At 42.3% G+C, this 17,141-nt stretch overlaps 1 protein-coding gene across 7 annotated transcripts in view; it reads right to left on the reverse strand.

Annotated features, from left to right (window-relative positions):
* tei (irregular chiasm C-roughest protein teiresias) overlaps positions 1–17,141 on the reverse strand; it is a 444,987-nt gene that overhangs the window by 301,131 nt on the left and 126,715 nt on the right. For 6 of the 7 annotated variants that reach the window (XM_025298172.1, XM_025298173.1, XM_025298171.1 and 3 more), the window contains one exon: positions 7,054–7,095. The exons of the other annotated variant lie outside the window; for it this stretch is intronic. In XM_025298172.1, the coding sequence (XP_025153957.1) occupies positions 7,054–7,095 (42 nt within the window). The remainder of the gene's footprint in view (positions 1–7,053; positions 7,096–17,141) is intronic. 7 annotated transcript variants of the gene reach the window in all.

Here is a 17,141-nt window from a genome sequence, read left to right on the forward strand (position 1 = left end):
TTTTTTCGATTCCGCTATCTTTCGTTCGCTCGTCTTGATTATAAGGTAAAGGTAAACCAAAGCCTGAGAACTTACCAACCTCTGGACATCTTTAATGCTCTGGCCTTTAGAGAGATTCGAATATTTAAATTTTCAGCATAGAATATATATGCATATATTGAATAGGTTCATATACTTTATCTCGAAAGTTTAAGTATTCAGATTGAAAGACCGCAATAATAAGAACGCTCAGAGCAAGTATAGTAAAGCATAGTAAAGTAAATATATGCTTCCATCTATCTTACGTAGCTTTTTATTACAGATATTAGACCAATATTTGAGGCAAACGTGCGTTTAACCAATCCATCCTAAATAACGATTCTTGTGTGAAACTCAACTCGGAGAAAACTTCGGAGAAAGGAGCATCCTTTCATCAAGCAACCACACGAATATCCACTATGTCGACGACAGCTGCCGAACGCTCACTTCTTGTTGTTAATCAAGCGACTTGTATCTCAAAATAATCTTTCATTCTTTGCCCATCAATATCAATCTAAGTACTTCGTCGGAAGACGTAGCACACAAAGATACTTCGCACATAGGCGCTCTGGTGACTATTGTTCTCAACTACCGGGTGAGAAGTAACTGCCGCACGAAGAGGGTTAAGGAACTTTCGATGACTCGAAGAAATCCCATTTGCATTATCGCCGGCTACTTTGGAGGCTGTACCCCCGGTTAGTATAAGCCACGAGAATATCCGCTAGCTGATTAAACCGAGCTCACCGCGTCTCTCCCGAGACATTCGAGATCCATAAAGCCGCTTCTACACCTTCCGGGCGTTCATTATGTGAATTGATACAGGCTTCCGAAACCATCGCGATGTTAGTTAGGGAGGTCTGATTAAACAAGAAACGGGCATCGCCGCACTTTCATAGTTACGATATAACGATATAACGTCTTCGTGCTCGCGCTCGTGAAGGGGACCGGTCGGAAGTTGCGAGTAAAGGGTGAACGCGAGAGAAGATGGGCCAACAGAAAAAGAGGGAAAAACAGACAAAGAAATCCAAGGTGAATCCACAGTACCTTCTGGCCGCAGTTTTCGCAGTTTCCGGTTAGTTCGTTCAGAAGGAAAGCCGTAGCAACACCTTGGCCAAATGCATTGCCGGTCTTTCCAGTCGAGGTGCGCAATAGTTACCAAACTGCTGAAGGGACGGCGGCAGAAGCGAAGGAGGGGAGAGAGAGAGAGAGAGAGAGAGACAAGGGAAGGAGGAAGAGAGAAACATAGATAGAAGCAGAGGATAAAACGAGCGGAGGACTGCTGAACTAATCAGACTCGACCAATCCGAGTCATCTCCCCGTGGAGGAGAGATGCTTCCTCCCGACGGACAGGATAATTTAAACTTTCCCGCAAACCGGCGCGCCGCGACGCGGCGTGACGCGGCGCGGTGCGGTGCGGTGCGGTACGACTTCATGTCCACGTGTATCTCGGTCACTCCGCTAAACAGAATTAGATACGAGCATCACATTCAAACGTTAACCACCGCGAGGTCTTGCGACTCGAGTTCCCGAAGCAGCATGTATCACGCGATGTACGAAGAGAGCGAGTTATCGAGAAGAACCTTTCGCGGCGACCAAGTGACTTTCCTTCCTTCGCGTGCGTCTAGGATAATAGCGACAGGGGAAGTACGATACTTGTAATTTCTTCGAAAGAGGATGAAACTAGGACGTCTTGCTATCTTTTATCCTCAAGACGGGCAATATACCAAATATATCGTACAAATGATCTTTAAATGGGATCTTGAATTGGATAGCATTATCAGCGACAATATATATATATATATATACATATATATATATGTGTGTGTGTGTGTGTGTATGTATGTAGCCATTTTATGATTTAAAACTTTAATAAGATTTAAAAACTTTAATAAGAAGAGCAAGGGCCGCATATAGGAATTTCTCAGGATTTTTCTAGATGTAACATACATTCCAATCAAATTGACCATATCTATTCCAAAATTAATTATCCCACTATGACACCAATTAAGAATTTCATTCTTATTTCAAACACTTTCTATCTAGAATCAAAGCAAAAATAATTTAAAAACTTTCGTTCGGCAAATACAATCAATATATTTTTATAAAATCAGACAGAAAGTTGCTTTATTTCTTAAATCTTCTATTTTAATATTTTAATATTCTAATTTTAATATTCTTTTAAAAATCTTCCATTTCTAAGTCCATTCGTACATTTTTAGGTATATTCTTGAATACATTCTTATAAAAACTATCAAAGCCGAAAAAAATAAAAAACAAACAACAAAAGCTTAGAAAAATTTTTAAATGCTTCAAATCTTAACGCCATTTTATATATTCTTACATAAAAAAAAGTGTAAATATTATACTATTTCATATGTTTCATAAGTATTTCATACGTTTTACCTTATTCAAATATAAAATAAAAATTAAAAACGCTTTGGAAAAGCGTTGGCATACAAATGAGTTTTGTTTAGTCTTTCCACTTGGATTCGTATGTTTAAAATATTATATTTTTAATCTGAATCTGCATAATTTTTGAATCAGAGAAATTTTCCAGTCCATAGTTTTTTTCAATAAGAGAAACGTTTCCAGTGGATAATTTTCCCTTCCATAATTTTACCAGACAATTTGCCAATGCCTAATTTTCTCAATCAGAGAAACTGTTCAGTCACTGTCAGATATAATTTTCGCTATCGGAGAAATTTTCCAGTCCATGATCCTCAGGGAAATCGAACTGAATTCCAATTAGATGCCAAGAAATTTTCCATGTGAGAAGGGAATATGAGACGCGTATAATTTGCAATAATGGCCGGACTGCATGAATGTATACGAGTATATATGTGCATGAATGAAACACAGAAATGGAGGGAATACGGTATTCACACCTTCGGACATCGAGGCGTCTGGTCATCGACGAAAAGACCGCTGGTCGCTCGGGAGACGGACAATAAATCGCGCGTTGTTCTCGACGCGTTGTCGCTCGCGACAGAATAATCTAAACTTTCGCAAAGCAACGAATATCATTTGGCTTTAATTATGGCCGAGGGTTGGGAGAGACGCCTCGCGCTGTGCCGCGTCGCGTCGCGTCAGAGGTGAGCGTGACATTCGTGCTGCACGATCCGGTTGCGGATACGAAACAAAACCCTAGTTGTGACGGTAATTACGCGGGAGACTTCCGTGCGCCGTTTAAATTAAGCCATCCACCAGCCGGCAGATGAATCGGCCGCGACCTCGGCAGGATTTATCGTCGTTTCGACGTTCGATTAATTCGCGCATCTGCACGGACGTGTCTGCTTCTCCCCCTCCTCCTCCTCTTCTGCTTCTCCTTCTTTTTCCTCTTCTTCGCCTTCTTGCCCGCGAATCTGAATAAAACGGTTGGACGATGGGATAAAAGCCCGAGATAAAAGTCACAGCGCGAGAAACGAATTAACTGCGACATCGGGAAAGAAAGATCGCGCGTTTGATGTCGTTTCGCGCTCAAGTGCGTTACAACGCGATGCAGTCACGTTATTTGCAGTTTGCTGCAGTGCCGGTTGTTCTCGTTGAAAACGCGCGATCGTGCTGTTATTGCGACGACGAGCCACGCTCGACGTTAACGCGCCGAAAATCATATTTACGATAGATTCGGCAATGAATACCAATGGTTGTCGGTGTAGAGCTCGAAACTTTTTACGCGACTCAGCAAAGCGGATAAAAAATTATTCATCTCGAATTAAAACGACGTCAGAAAAACCGTTCCGGTCGAATTTCATCATCCTCGCCGACGCAATAAAAATTCAATATGTAAATAACTGCCACTTAAGAAGCGGCGGTACTACCATTCGAGTGGAATCCTTTATGATTCCTCTGCACTCTCCGCGGGACACCGAACGCTCAGTTCAGGTTGATCTCGATTCCGTCGCGACTGCTATGCGAAAGCTCGTGCGCGACGACGTCCTCGATCGTGTGCGTGAACGAGCGCGATGTGCGGAACGCTTCAGAAACGAACTAAAAATTCAGCGATGCCGTCGCGAGAGAGAGAGAGAGAGAGAGAGAGAGAGAGAAAGAGAGAGAGAGAGAGAGAGAGAGGGAGGAAGGGAGACGGAGGCAATTTAACTTTCCGCGAGCGAAAACGACGAGCGGTTCAGCCTTCAATGGTGGCTGGCTGCAGGGAAAGATACGACATGTCCTTTGATGAGAACATCCATGCAGACCGCCGACGCAAAAAGGGCTCTTCTCGTCGGTATTCCGCCTGTCGATGCTGCTGACGGAATATATTAATTTTTAACGAGTCGCTCCGGAGAGGTCAGAAGTTACGTCCTCTTGCTTTTACACGTTACGGATAAGCCGAGGCGTGAATCGCGAATTTTCAGCGCGACGCAAATTCGGTCTCGAGAAAAGCGCGCGCGTTATCGGGCACGAAAAATCCGTGCGAGCGATTTAATTTGAATAATGTAGCCCGTCTGCATCGTACCGCGTACGAGAGAGAGAGAGAGAGAGAGAGACGTGTGTGGTAAGAATCGTGAATAAAATCAAGCGATCGTGAAGTAATCTTGAATAATAATTGTAGATAATCGGCGGTGACTTTTTCTTCTCTCTTAATTTTATTTAACCCGTTGAGAACCGAAGAGCGCGATGGCGTATCGCCTTCTATATTTTTGGCAGTATCAATCAACTCATATAGAAGTTTCTCAGGGGGGAAGGAATATTTCCAAAAGCACAGCATAGATTTTGATTAGAATCCTCAAATTTTAAAATTGATTATCCGATTAGAATAATAAATCTCACTCTTATTTCAAGCACAAATTCTCCGCTTAGAATCGAGACAATAATACAAAAATTTATGTATTTTTTCAGCCGATGACATCGGTATATTTTTATGGCATCAAACAGAGAATTCAATTTTTATATCAACCATTGCATTCAATAGAGGAAAAAACATCGAACAAAAATAATTCTAATTAAGATGAATATCAGGAAAACAACAGATTGGGTTTCTTAGTGAGAGTTGCGTATTTAAAACATTACACTTAGAATGTTTGAGTCTGCATGTAATCTTCGGAAAAACGGGCTACAGAGATTTCAATTAAACATTCTATGCGAAGACTATATCCCATAGTCCTCGCAAAAACAAGTCGACACTCAAATGACTCGTTTTCTCATCAACGAAGCCTCAAAAGCCTAAAATGTATCTCGACCTGCAAATAGGTACATAAAATTACCGAATCACCATTGACAATAAATTCGACGGTCGATCTGCTTTTACGGAGCAAACTATCCACCGCTTTGAAAAATATTTGAGCTCGAATACGCTCGCTGAAGATTGGATATCCACAAAGCGTCAGTAAATCAGTTGGAAATATCCGTATCTTCGAAATATCGAGTTTAAATAAATTGGATTAGCGCTGATATTAATCTCGTTTCCACTGTCATTAAAGAGTGACGTTGCACAGAGGTTGCAGATTGAACAGGGCGCGACGGCGAAGCGTTGTGCGCGCGGCAACTGAAAACCATTTTTAAACCTCTCTCTCCTCCGTTTTGTTACTTCGGTATTTGCGCGTATGCAAATCGGCGCGCTGAAAAATAATCGTATGCGTTAGGGAGCCGGGGAGATTAGATTTATTTTTATTTCGCGCACGACGAAACTCCCCTCGCGCCCGCGCGAGGTATGTAGGTGGAACAAAAAAAGTAGAAGAAAAATACAGCGACTCGATTAGCAATCCGAATTAGGATTGAATAACGCGCACATGTTTACCCACGTGCGGGCAAAACTCGATTGTTTTTTGCGAAAAGAGTAATGTCACGAATCCAAATAAAAATCAAACCTGGACTTGACGGAAATAATTTGCGCACGACGACGATCGTGTATTTTTTTACCGTCCGATACAATGGTCGGTGTGGGACAAGGGGGGAGAGGGAAAGCGGGAGGGAGGAGGGACGGTCGAAAAATTCGCGCGCGTCGAATTCGCCGATGGAAAAAGGACGCGAATCCGGTCGCTCGCGCGGTGCGAACGAACGCGGTGCGAAAAGCCGCTAACGCTTCAATTTTCTTCTGTGAACCCCAGCCCGAGCGTGAAACGCGAACGGCCGTTTGTACGGGCGTAATGTACCGATAAAGCACTCACTGAGCTCGTCGCGAAATCTGTAACATTTTCTCGTCGGACGCGGTATTTTGCGCCGCCGGGCGATCGCATCGTCGAACTGTTTTTAAAACGGCTCTGTTCCCTCCTACCCTCCTCCGCTTCTTTGTCCTATTTCCCTCGCTCTGTGCCTCTGGTTCATTCCCCTCCCCCTCCCCCCTCCACCTCTCACCTTTCCCACTCACGATGGGGTGAGGAAATTGTGACGCACGAGTGGGTCGAAAGACCGCAGCGGCTGGATTGTATCCCGACGCGCAATTCGCGAAAATTTGTATAATCGTCGCTTGCCAAATGCACCGCAAATTTCGCCGCGCGCGCGCGCGCTCGATCGAAAGTATCGCGGCGAAGGAGGCGAGGGAGGAGCGGGCGGGCTTTTGGGCCGGGCGGAATTTAACAGTACCGTAATCGCGCTTTAACGTCTTTATTTCGGTGCCATTCGGCAGTTAATTAAATGACGTACCGCGCGTTTCTCCCTGGCGCCCACCTGGGTCCGCGAAATGTTCCCGTTAATCGAGAGGCTTACGCCAATTACGCTAATGAGCGTGCCGGTGCCGTAGGTACAAGCGGTCAAGAGTATTAGTACTCGCGTTCAACCCCGCGCGCTTTTCGGCCCAGCCGGCCGGCCGACATTTCCGAATCAGATTTTATGCTTCTGTGCAATTTGTTCAATCGGACGGTATCTCTGCATTCTTTACCAGCCGCTGAATCGCGCCCGATGTAGCGGGCGATTTGCGCGTGTTCGTGAATCGCGCGGTTGCATGCCCAATAAGCGGTATGGTAATCGCGATGAATAATAAATATTATTATGACAATAATTATAATGATATTATTTCACGCTAATATACCGTTAATGTGATAGAATCAATACAATGACGCGATATAAACTGACACGCGCCGCGCGACGTAAAACACTCACCTCCTCTCGGCGCATCCGTAGGCCCAGGTCGCTGTCTTAAGCCTGAAATGTAAACGAGTAGCCTTGAGTCGGTACACTCGGTGCATCGAAGAGGAGATTTATTGCGATATCGTAATCTACATTTTCGCGCGGAGTAAACAGCAAAGAGGGGAAGCGGCGTACAGCGCGGCTACAATAGTCTTAAGGGAGTGCCGAAGGAACTCCGAGAGTGTCAATAACGTACTCGTATCGTTTCTCATACGTTGAATGTTTCGATTCTGTTTCGCACGTACTCTCTTTCAATCGATAAAATTTTCAAGTATGGAACCCCCTTAGGACTACTATGCCAGTCTATGTATGCAATGACGTTTTCGTTACGTGCGTAATATTTAGCGGGTCGTTTCCGCTGGCGTTGCAAATACAATCAAAAATGCAATGAAGAAAAAAACCATCTATCGAGGCAGGAGCGCAATCGAATCGCGGATTCGCAGGATTAATTCTTTTGTCCAGAATTCCGAACGGTATGCGTCTATCATATCCGTGAACGTAACTTCGTTTGCATTACAGAAAAGGAGATATTAATTGTAAAACAGTTTGGTGAAATTTCGAATAGCAATCTGGTTACGGGGGTGTGGTAAAATATTTCGGATAACCGGCGGCGTCTGGTGTAAACCGCGGTTTCGTTTGTTCGGTGCATGTTCGCGCTATCAATACGCTCAGACGAAAAGAAAAAAAGAAAATCGAGAACGTTCGCTTTTTTGCGTAACGATTTTGTAAAATACAGCCGTACCAATGACTTGATCTGTTTTTATTTCCGATTTATTTAGAACGCGCAAAAAGTGCGTATTCGGGAAGTACCATGGGAGTTTACCGTGTTTGCGAGCTCCGATATTCCAAATTAGAAATGTCAATATCGACGTCAATTTAATAACCTCGACAGCGTATCTTGCTGCGTGTATTCATATATTTATTTACAAGTGAAAATCACTTCGGAACGAGCTTAAACGCTCGCAAGTGAGTATAGAGAAGCCAGAAATTAATTAATTTACAGAGATTAAAAGACAATTTGATGCTTCGTGAAATGCAACCGACGTTTCGTAACATCGACATTTTCAGCTGAAATCGATGGAATAATGGAATTCTCTTGAAATTCGCCGAGATCGTTCGCGTGACCGATGCATCCCAATCCCGACATTTTCCGCCCTCGTTATACCAGCCGAAACTACTAAACCAATTGGTCGGGGCCAGCGCGGAGGTGCAATCTAAACTTTCGAATTCTACGAACGAGTTCCAGCCCTTGAGGCCCTTGTAGCAGCTCTCTCACGGCCCCGTCCAGGACCGTGTATCCGACCAGATTAATTTTGCGAAATATCCGAAAATTACGACAAAAGCCACGACGTCTTAATTGATGCGGGTAAGTTTAAGAGCGGGCGCTCGAGATCTCGCAATTTTCCGATTAATAATTTCTAAAGGCTTCAGAACAGAATTATAAGCAAACGGGTGAGAGAGATGAGGAGATCAAAGGTCAAAGGGAAAATGTCTGTTTCCGTCACTGAGAGAGAAAGAAATCTCATTAGGTATTTGCAAGTAATTGTACAATTAATTCCGCAGTCATCCGTATATTTCTATCGTTATCACGAAAAAGTAGTAGCACAATTTATTATTATTATTATTATCATCAACTCTCTATGTGCTTGCTGCAAAAGTGGACCCCTATAAGGCTATAAGCATTTTGCTACGCGTACATAATCGCAAATATCAAACACTTTGCTTTTTGTATTGTTATCCTATGCAATGCGCAAGTTTAAATAATCGGCAGATATATATTTTTCAAGAGAATGATTACACGCGGTCTTTCCACGGGGACAGTCGTAAGCCTGAATTTAATTAATTTTTTTTAGTCGAGTCCTCTTTGTTCCTCATTTTATGTAAAATAGTGGTGATAGCTTTCCCCTTCTCCACCTTCTCCACCGCGTTGATAACCTTACCCAGAGCAGTCGCGGATTCGGACAAAAATTGCCAAAGGGTGCTGCGATGAGCAGCGGGCCGATTTACGGATTTGCGCGCCCTCGTGTTCCTCGGGGAACGGAGTAGTTACGGAGAGCGGTATCACGAGACGCGCTTCAGAGAAACCCTCTTTCGAGGGAGAAAGAATCTCGCGCTCGTACACCCGCGCATGGTCGCCCTGTGAGCTCTCTTTACTCGACGACGAAAATAAGTGACGAAATTAAAGTACTCGCATCTCTAGAATGCGTCATGCCCGCTCGCTTCATATCCCACCATCTCCAGTTCCATTTCACACGCCCGTTTCCGTCTCCATTCAGCAAGAACAAACAAAAGAAGGCAGAAAAAGATACGCGAGGTGTGTGCGACCCAGTAATAATGCTGAGATGTTTAATGTCAGAGAGTTGAAATAAAACAATAATCCCTTTGCAAGTTAATATCGTGTGAAATCAGTTAATAGAGAGTGAAATTCGCAGGCCCTGAATAACGGTGCCATTAACCGTCCACGCGCGATGAAACTGTTGTAAAACAAAGTTGATAATGCGACCCAATTAATTTTAATTTACACCGAATACGATCTGCTTTAATATTCGAGCCGCACTACAGACGGCCGCGAAAGGAAACCTATCAACGCTTTACTGCACACTAGTCACTTGGGATGAAATATTGTTTACACGCTTCCCACTGGATTATTCATCCCGGATAATCACACGCGCTGAATAAAACAAGAGAGCGAGAATCTGTTTCTCCCTTTCCTCGTAATATTATGTATACGTCGCTATTTCCCAAGTTGGTACGTGCGCGCGTTCCCCGTATTTCGAAACGGGCGGCAAATGGGAAGGGCATTTGCATTATTTAGCGATATTGCGGCAACAAACACTCTTTAATTAGCAATAAGTACGAAGAAATTAATAACATTTATTAAAAAGTCCTTTAGCGAAATGTCACGAAAAGTCATTGTTTTATGGTGACACTTCTCAATTTTCAGCACAACACATCTCGGAAGCTGAGCCTGAGATTAAAATTCTACTAAAATAATCTACTCGAAATTGATCAAAGAAAATTATTTTCTTATTCATTTGGTCGCTTAAAGCTTACCTCCCGGAAAGCTTCGTCTTTAAGTCGCTTCTTTCGGAAATTATTAATATCTCGACGTTTCTGTTGAGAGAAAATATAACAAAGTTTCATAAAAAAACACTGTAACTAATGGGCACGAATATATGAGACACCTTGTATCAGATTACCGATGCTTACAAAATCAAGATATTCTTTAAGCACTTGTAAAATTTTCTTCGAAAGGGTCTCTGTCAAGAGGAAGGCAAAAAAGAGGACATCCGTAGCTATCAGTTTATAGGATTACACTCCTTTCACTCTGCACTCTGATCAATGCTTCTTTTGCACTTCAGATGACTCGTCCGAAGTAATCATCAAAATTGAACCCCCTAAATTAGCCGCTGGCTTGTGCTCGAACTTCATCTGCTTTTGAGCTCGACGTCAACGGTAGAACGGTCCAAGTCGCCGAATTACAAATCCGACATGGCGCACTGGGATAAAAGGCAACGAGAAACTGGCGCGAAAAACGAAGGGAGCGGCGGTGAAGGTGAAGAGAAGGAGGAGGAGAGGGAAAAGCGAAACGAATGTATTTCAATCTCGTCCGTTGCTCCGGCCGCGCCGGAGTTTCGGCAAACTTTCGCTACTCTGATTCGTCCGGCTGACTGAGTTTTTCGAAGCAGCTATGGAGAGAGCGGACGATAGTTCAGTGAGTAGTATGCACGTTTCTGCGATCGACGAGCTTCTTGCTCGCTCGGGAACGCTTGAAAAAAGGTAATATTTGGCTTTAACGAAGCGACTTCGGAAACGAGTGCTATTGTCAACCTCTTCGTCGATAACGGAAACTTTACATACTTATCTCTCGCAGTGAGCTCGCTTATATTATACTACGAACGTCTTTGAGATCAGTACACGACTTATCAATTTCGAGATCGACACACTTATCATGATTTCCGTTCCGTTGCAACCCCCCTCCTCCCACTGGTGCTATTTGCTGCATCGTATAAGAAGCATCGAGTTGAAGAGACAACACGCACTTCTTCCAGCGCTAATTTATCTTCGCGAATTTATCATCGTGCGACAGAAGATTATCCGATTTCTTGCGCAACGTGTATGTACGACCCGATGTCTCTCTAATAGAGAGTCGCGTTTCTCCGTTGGAAAATTTTACAATGTACTGAGAATACGAGACCCGATATTTAATATCGACCATGGAGAGTATCGATCATACAGCGACATGCAAGACAGAAAATAATATCGAAGAAATATATCGAGCAAAATAGCAAATATCGCGCGACACGTTACGAAACTATACGAAAACAATAGCGAGCTCATCGCAGTGAAGTTTAATGGTCGACCGATACCTAACCTAACCGTGGACAGTTACAAACAAGAGTATTTATAACAACCAGCCCAATAAATATAACGAAACGACAGCACTTATGAAGGAAAAACGGCTTCTCTGTTAGTCACACGAATGTCCAGTTGCTTCTTACGCCGTGTGTAATCTCCTCTCTCATACATAGCGCGAAACGATCAGCATCTTCCACGGCAGCACGCAGTAGACATCGTTCTTCGATCGAGCCGGACGTTCATCCGACTAGCCCTCCGCACACATATCGCGCACCTGGCGCAATCGATTCTTAAACAGTCGAAAGCCCGTAGTTCCGTTTCCGAGTGAGCCCAACAGACGGAAACAAACGCACGACGACGACTAATCGATCGCCTCTCTCACGATTTACGACGCGAAATTCGAACCGATCGCCGGCAGAGCCCGCTTAGCTCGAGAACACACGACGTACGACGTAGTAATGTACGTAGCTTACGTAGCTACGTTGGTACAGACGTAGATAAGTACGTACATACATATATACGTACGTACATATATATATATATATATATATATATATATGCGAGTGAAGATCGATCATTGCGGAAGTAGCGGCGGAGAGAAAGGCGAAGAACGGTTATCCGTAGAGAAAGATCGGCGGATCGCGCGCGGGATCCGCGGAAAAACGCTGAAAAATGTCGTCATAGAGAACAACGACGACGACGACGACGACAGTTGATGGCGGCCATCCATAGGTAAGTTCGCCGCTGTCGTTGCTGCTGCTGCTGCTTCTGCTGGCGCACAGGTCGTACATTCAAACGACAATATGTATCGCGAGTATGTATGAGTGAGCAGGGTTGTAAGTTCCATGGCGAGGGAAGCGGGAAAGATAAGGGGAACGTGGGTAGACTCGCTGCTCGTGGCGGCCCGATAAGAGATCGCACCCAACTTAACTCCCGCGTCCGCACCCCAACGAACGAACGAACGAACGAACGAACGAATGAACGAACGAACGAACGAACGAACGAACGAACGAACGAGCGAGCGAGTAAGCGGCGGGCAACTCTCTCGCGGACGATCGGGGTGGAGAGCACACGAGAACTACCACTAGGGCGAATGATATTCTCAGGACGGTTTCTTAACGCCTCCGAAGCCGCGAAATATTTCACGTGTATGCGCGACGACAGATACGCGCCGTTTCGAAGTATGATGACCGTACTTTGCGAGCCGATACCGGAAAAAGAGACTCGCGATTTGTTTTACGAGATCGCCCAGGCCGATGTTCGACCGCGTTTCTCCCTCTTGAGCGTGCCCGTCCGATTTATAGTTATTGTCCGCGTTATTTCGAACCGCGGTAAGTGACGCACGTACACACGTATACGGTCGTGATTTCTGGCCGCTTCTTTTCTCCGCAGGAATTTCGAGAGACTGTAACGTTCGTTTGACGCCCGTAGAAATCCGTTATTATCGACAATCATTGGGAAATGTATCGAATTTTTCGGGAAGCTTCAACCTCTAAATATTCCCCGATAATTCTGCAAACTTTTATCGGTTTTATTGGGCTTTCAAAAGCAATCGCTCTGTGTTTGCACATTACGCAACATATATGTTGCATATGCTGGATATATTTAACGAGATGTCGAGACAAGAGAGAGAGAGAGAGAGAGAGAGAGAGAGAGAGAGAGAACTTTATGTGAATTAGCTTGTACCGTAGCTATTTTCTGCAATAATTAAATATTTACGGCATCCTTCGGTTATCCTTCCGCATAACATACTTCCTCCAAGTAATAGTGGTCCATTGGGATAATAAAACGTAATTCTTGCAGCACGGAACAAACAATTTCTGTTGAATCGTATTAGGCTATATTTCAATGCAATTACGAGTTAATTCGTTTTACGACAAATTCGCTTAATCGTCCGTAGTGTCCCGCGATCATTCGTGAATTCGTGAGACCTCAATTCCATTTTCAATATAATTCGCAAAGCGGACGAATTCTCGCGTGGCATGCGTTGAAAAGTAATTTCCGTTTTCGAAAATCGTCATAAAGGAAAGAGAACGCGTAGCGGAAACGCCAAATTAAATGAATGTTTCCCAACATGTGTGTGCGCGCGCGCATTCGCGACAGGCATACCTCTTTATGCATTTTTTTTTTTTTTAATGCGGGGAAGAGATCGAGGACATTTTAAATGCACATTTCTAAAATCATATCATATGCAAAGTGTAGTGTACAAAGCGCGACACGCGCTGCGAATCCGCGCTAAATGCAACACGGGAATGTTTCCTTTTTGCGGACTGATCGATCTATACGCCTACATTAATTATGCTTTTATTACGCGCGCACAAACTGAAGCTTCCTGCTCATTATTTCGACGTATTGCGCGCAATACGCGATATCGCGTCGCTGTGAATGCGCGTTTATGGTTCTTGTTCAAAAACGTGTGAAGCGAGAGTCCTGCCTTTGACACGAAGATCGACATGAAACAAAAAATATCGCGGATTTATCGTTTCACTGGAGTGGAATATCCATTATATGAAAACTGAGCGAAGCTGTAACTGTCAAAGGGAACACAATCCAAAAGTGCATTTCAGAAAGGAATTAATATCTCGTGCCAGTAATGGAATATTCGTTATGCTTAATACGCGCGCGCATTTCCCAACGAGCGGCTTCGATGCAGAATTGGCACAACAGTGAATAAGCTATAAGATAAATGGTCGATTCGCAAGCAGGATGCGAATTACACATTATTCATATTCAAGAGTACAATGTATATCAGAAACTGTAATTACGACGTAGCAGCTCATTTCTTTCTCTCCTTTCTGTCACTTTTTCTCTCCCTCTCTCTCTCTCTCTCTCTCTCTCTCTCTCGCTCTTTCATACGCTTCCATAGAAGAAATTATGTCGTCTCTAAAGAAGATTTGTACTAATTGCTACCTTAAATCACACAGAGAGAACATTGAAAAGACGATTTACATTTGAAGAAACGTACGGCATGCTATTTCCGCGTAGCAAACAGAAACCTAACAAATAGCCAATGTAAAACTTGATAAACACCGCGCACAAATTGGCTCTCTCGAGTGATCGTCAAGCAGAAATTTGAATGGCGTGTCGCGGAAATCGATGGAAGACAAATCGTGGGCGCCAAGCCGCGTAGAAAAATAACGAGTTCGCGTCACACCGAGACTCACCAATTCCATGTACGAGCCGTGCGTCCGTTTTCAGGCGATAGCGAAACGCCAACTATATCGCTGAAAATACGAAAATTCATTCGAAATTGCCGCAACGCGTTCTGCACACACCACGTGCATTCTCGCGTGTGCACACGCACATACAAACGCACACGTACAAGCGCGCGCGCGCGCGTGCGTGCATGAACAGTACAGGCGACGGTGATATCCCCCCAAATCGGCTCGGCGAACGTGAACGTTACGGTGGTGAGCTAACGCATGCGGCGACTAACGCGCGAAATGGAACCGAATGGCTCGCATAAAGAGCAAAAAACTGTGAGTGGAGAACGCAAAACGAAAAGGAATACTCGTGAAAATAGAGAAAACGATGTGCGTTATATTTAACCGCGGTGCGACCATTCAGATGTGACAGCTAACGAACTTTGATTCCGAACCTTGAACTCAGTACAGCATACTGCATGTATGTTAAACATTCCGCAAAGAAACTTGTCGAGATTTATTCAGATGCTATATAGATTCCCATCTGAATGCCCAAATTCATCGCAAAACAGCTTATTCCCATTGTGGCACCAATTAAGAATCCCAATCTTACTTTAAACATGGATTTTCTGCCTATCATCAAGATGAAAACATTTGAGGAAATCCATATTTTTCTTTCTAATTCATTTGCATCAGAAGCAAATGTAACTGTTCATTTCGTCTGTCTGTTTTCACAATATTTTTCGTATCGTAATTTTTCATCCAAGATGGATCGGATCACGAAAATTCTGAATTTTTATCCTTTTCGCTATATTCGCTATAGCGATCTAAAGGTACAAAAATTAATGATATTGATACATTTTTAAAATCTTCCAATGATATGAATGGGCTAATGAGTATAATCGATATACTTTTATAAAATTTCATAGCGAATCCTCTTTCTGAATATCAATTATTAGATTCAATAGTTAATAAATATACTATAGAATAACAATTTAGAACATTAAACACTTACACTTTTAAATATTCCTAAGAATATAAAGTAGATATATACTCGATACATATTTCATACGTTTTGCTCAATACTAATATAAAAAATAAATCAAGAAAAATCTATAGAAACACGTCTGCTAAATTAAATGAAAACTATTTGGATTTTGCACTCTGAGTTGCATGCTTGAAAAGTTATACTTTCAACTTTATTCAGTGTAAGTTTACCATCCACAATCCATAATTTCTTTTTTTTTTTAATTGAACTAGATTTCAATTAGATTCTTTTATATTGAATTCAATAGATTCTTTTATATTGAATTCAAAATTTACCGCAAACAGATTGTGTGCGAGATAAAATAACGTATACATTATTGTGAAAATATAATCAAGGGAAGGGAAAAATAATAATCGTATGTGACATTAGAGCAGTATCATGAGATTTTGTATTGAAAACAAAATGACAGTATATTATACATAAGTTATTTCAATATTAAAATGATATCAAAACTATAAAGATAAAGTAAACTATAAGTACGAAGACATTTTTTAAAGTTTCGTAGTAAAACAAGTAGTTTTGCGATAAAATAGCATTTGCCCAACGTTTGTCGCGCAATGCCGTATATTTTAAAAATATCGATGCCAAGCGCAGCGAAAATTTTTCGATGCGACGACGACAGTACGTGTTTTTCAACCGATATCGGTAGTTTGCACAGCTCCATCGCGAGCATTATATCGCGACAAATTCAGTTGTTTCTAGTACACTTACGTGTCGATTGTTGAAGAATTTCATTCCGATAGAGATCCAAGATGCGAGATGATTTAATAACATAACCAACAAATGAGAAAAGAAAATTCTAGAAACTCAATAAATTTTGACTATATTACTTAGTTCATGTTGGAAAGTAGAAATTTAAATGGGAGATTTAAATTACAATAAGAAATCTAAAAACGGTTACACAATAATAAATCTGTGCTTCTGATGAAATACTTTCATAAATATGAAAAAAATATAAAAATTTTTCAAATTAGCTAACAAGAGCGGAACTATAAATATTATTATGTATTAAATAAGGAAAATATTTATTATTCGACTTTTATTGACGCATGCGAATTTGAAAAATTTTTTTAATGTATATTCCAGCATATTATATATTTCATAATTCTGAAAGAATATATATATATATATTCAATAAATAATAATTTAAACTTATCAACATTCATCGGTTAGAAAATACACTCAAATTATTTATTTATGAAATTAGTAATTCAGCATGATTCATGATTCATAAGAAACTCCTCGTATGTTCGCTTCGTAGAAACAAGAAATTTCTTATCCGGAAATACGAAACGCTAATATCTCAAAGATTTGCGGATAAGTATTCTCACAAAGCGAAAAAAAGATAACTAATACAGATTATCGTTCACAAACATCGTAACGAAACGTTAATTATAAGTCAATAGGAGTGTTGGCAACGTCGTGAAAGAGGAACGGAAGTGGGGCTAAGTGCATTTGCTAACTAGCGCCAAATAGGACGAAATGAACGGAAACCTAATAGAGTAACACAC

The sequence above is a fragment of the Harpegnathos saltator genome, unplaced genomic scaffold (genome assembly GCF_003227715.2).
Source record: "Harpegnathos saltator strain DR-91 unplaced genomic scaffold, Hsal_v8.6 scaffold208, whole genome shotgun sequence".
In the NCBI taxonomy this organism is placed as follows: domain Eukaryota; kingdom Metazoa; phylum Arthropoda; class Insecta; order Hymenoptera; family Formicidae; genus Harpegnathos; species Harpegnathos saltator.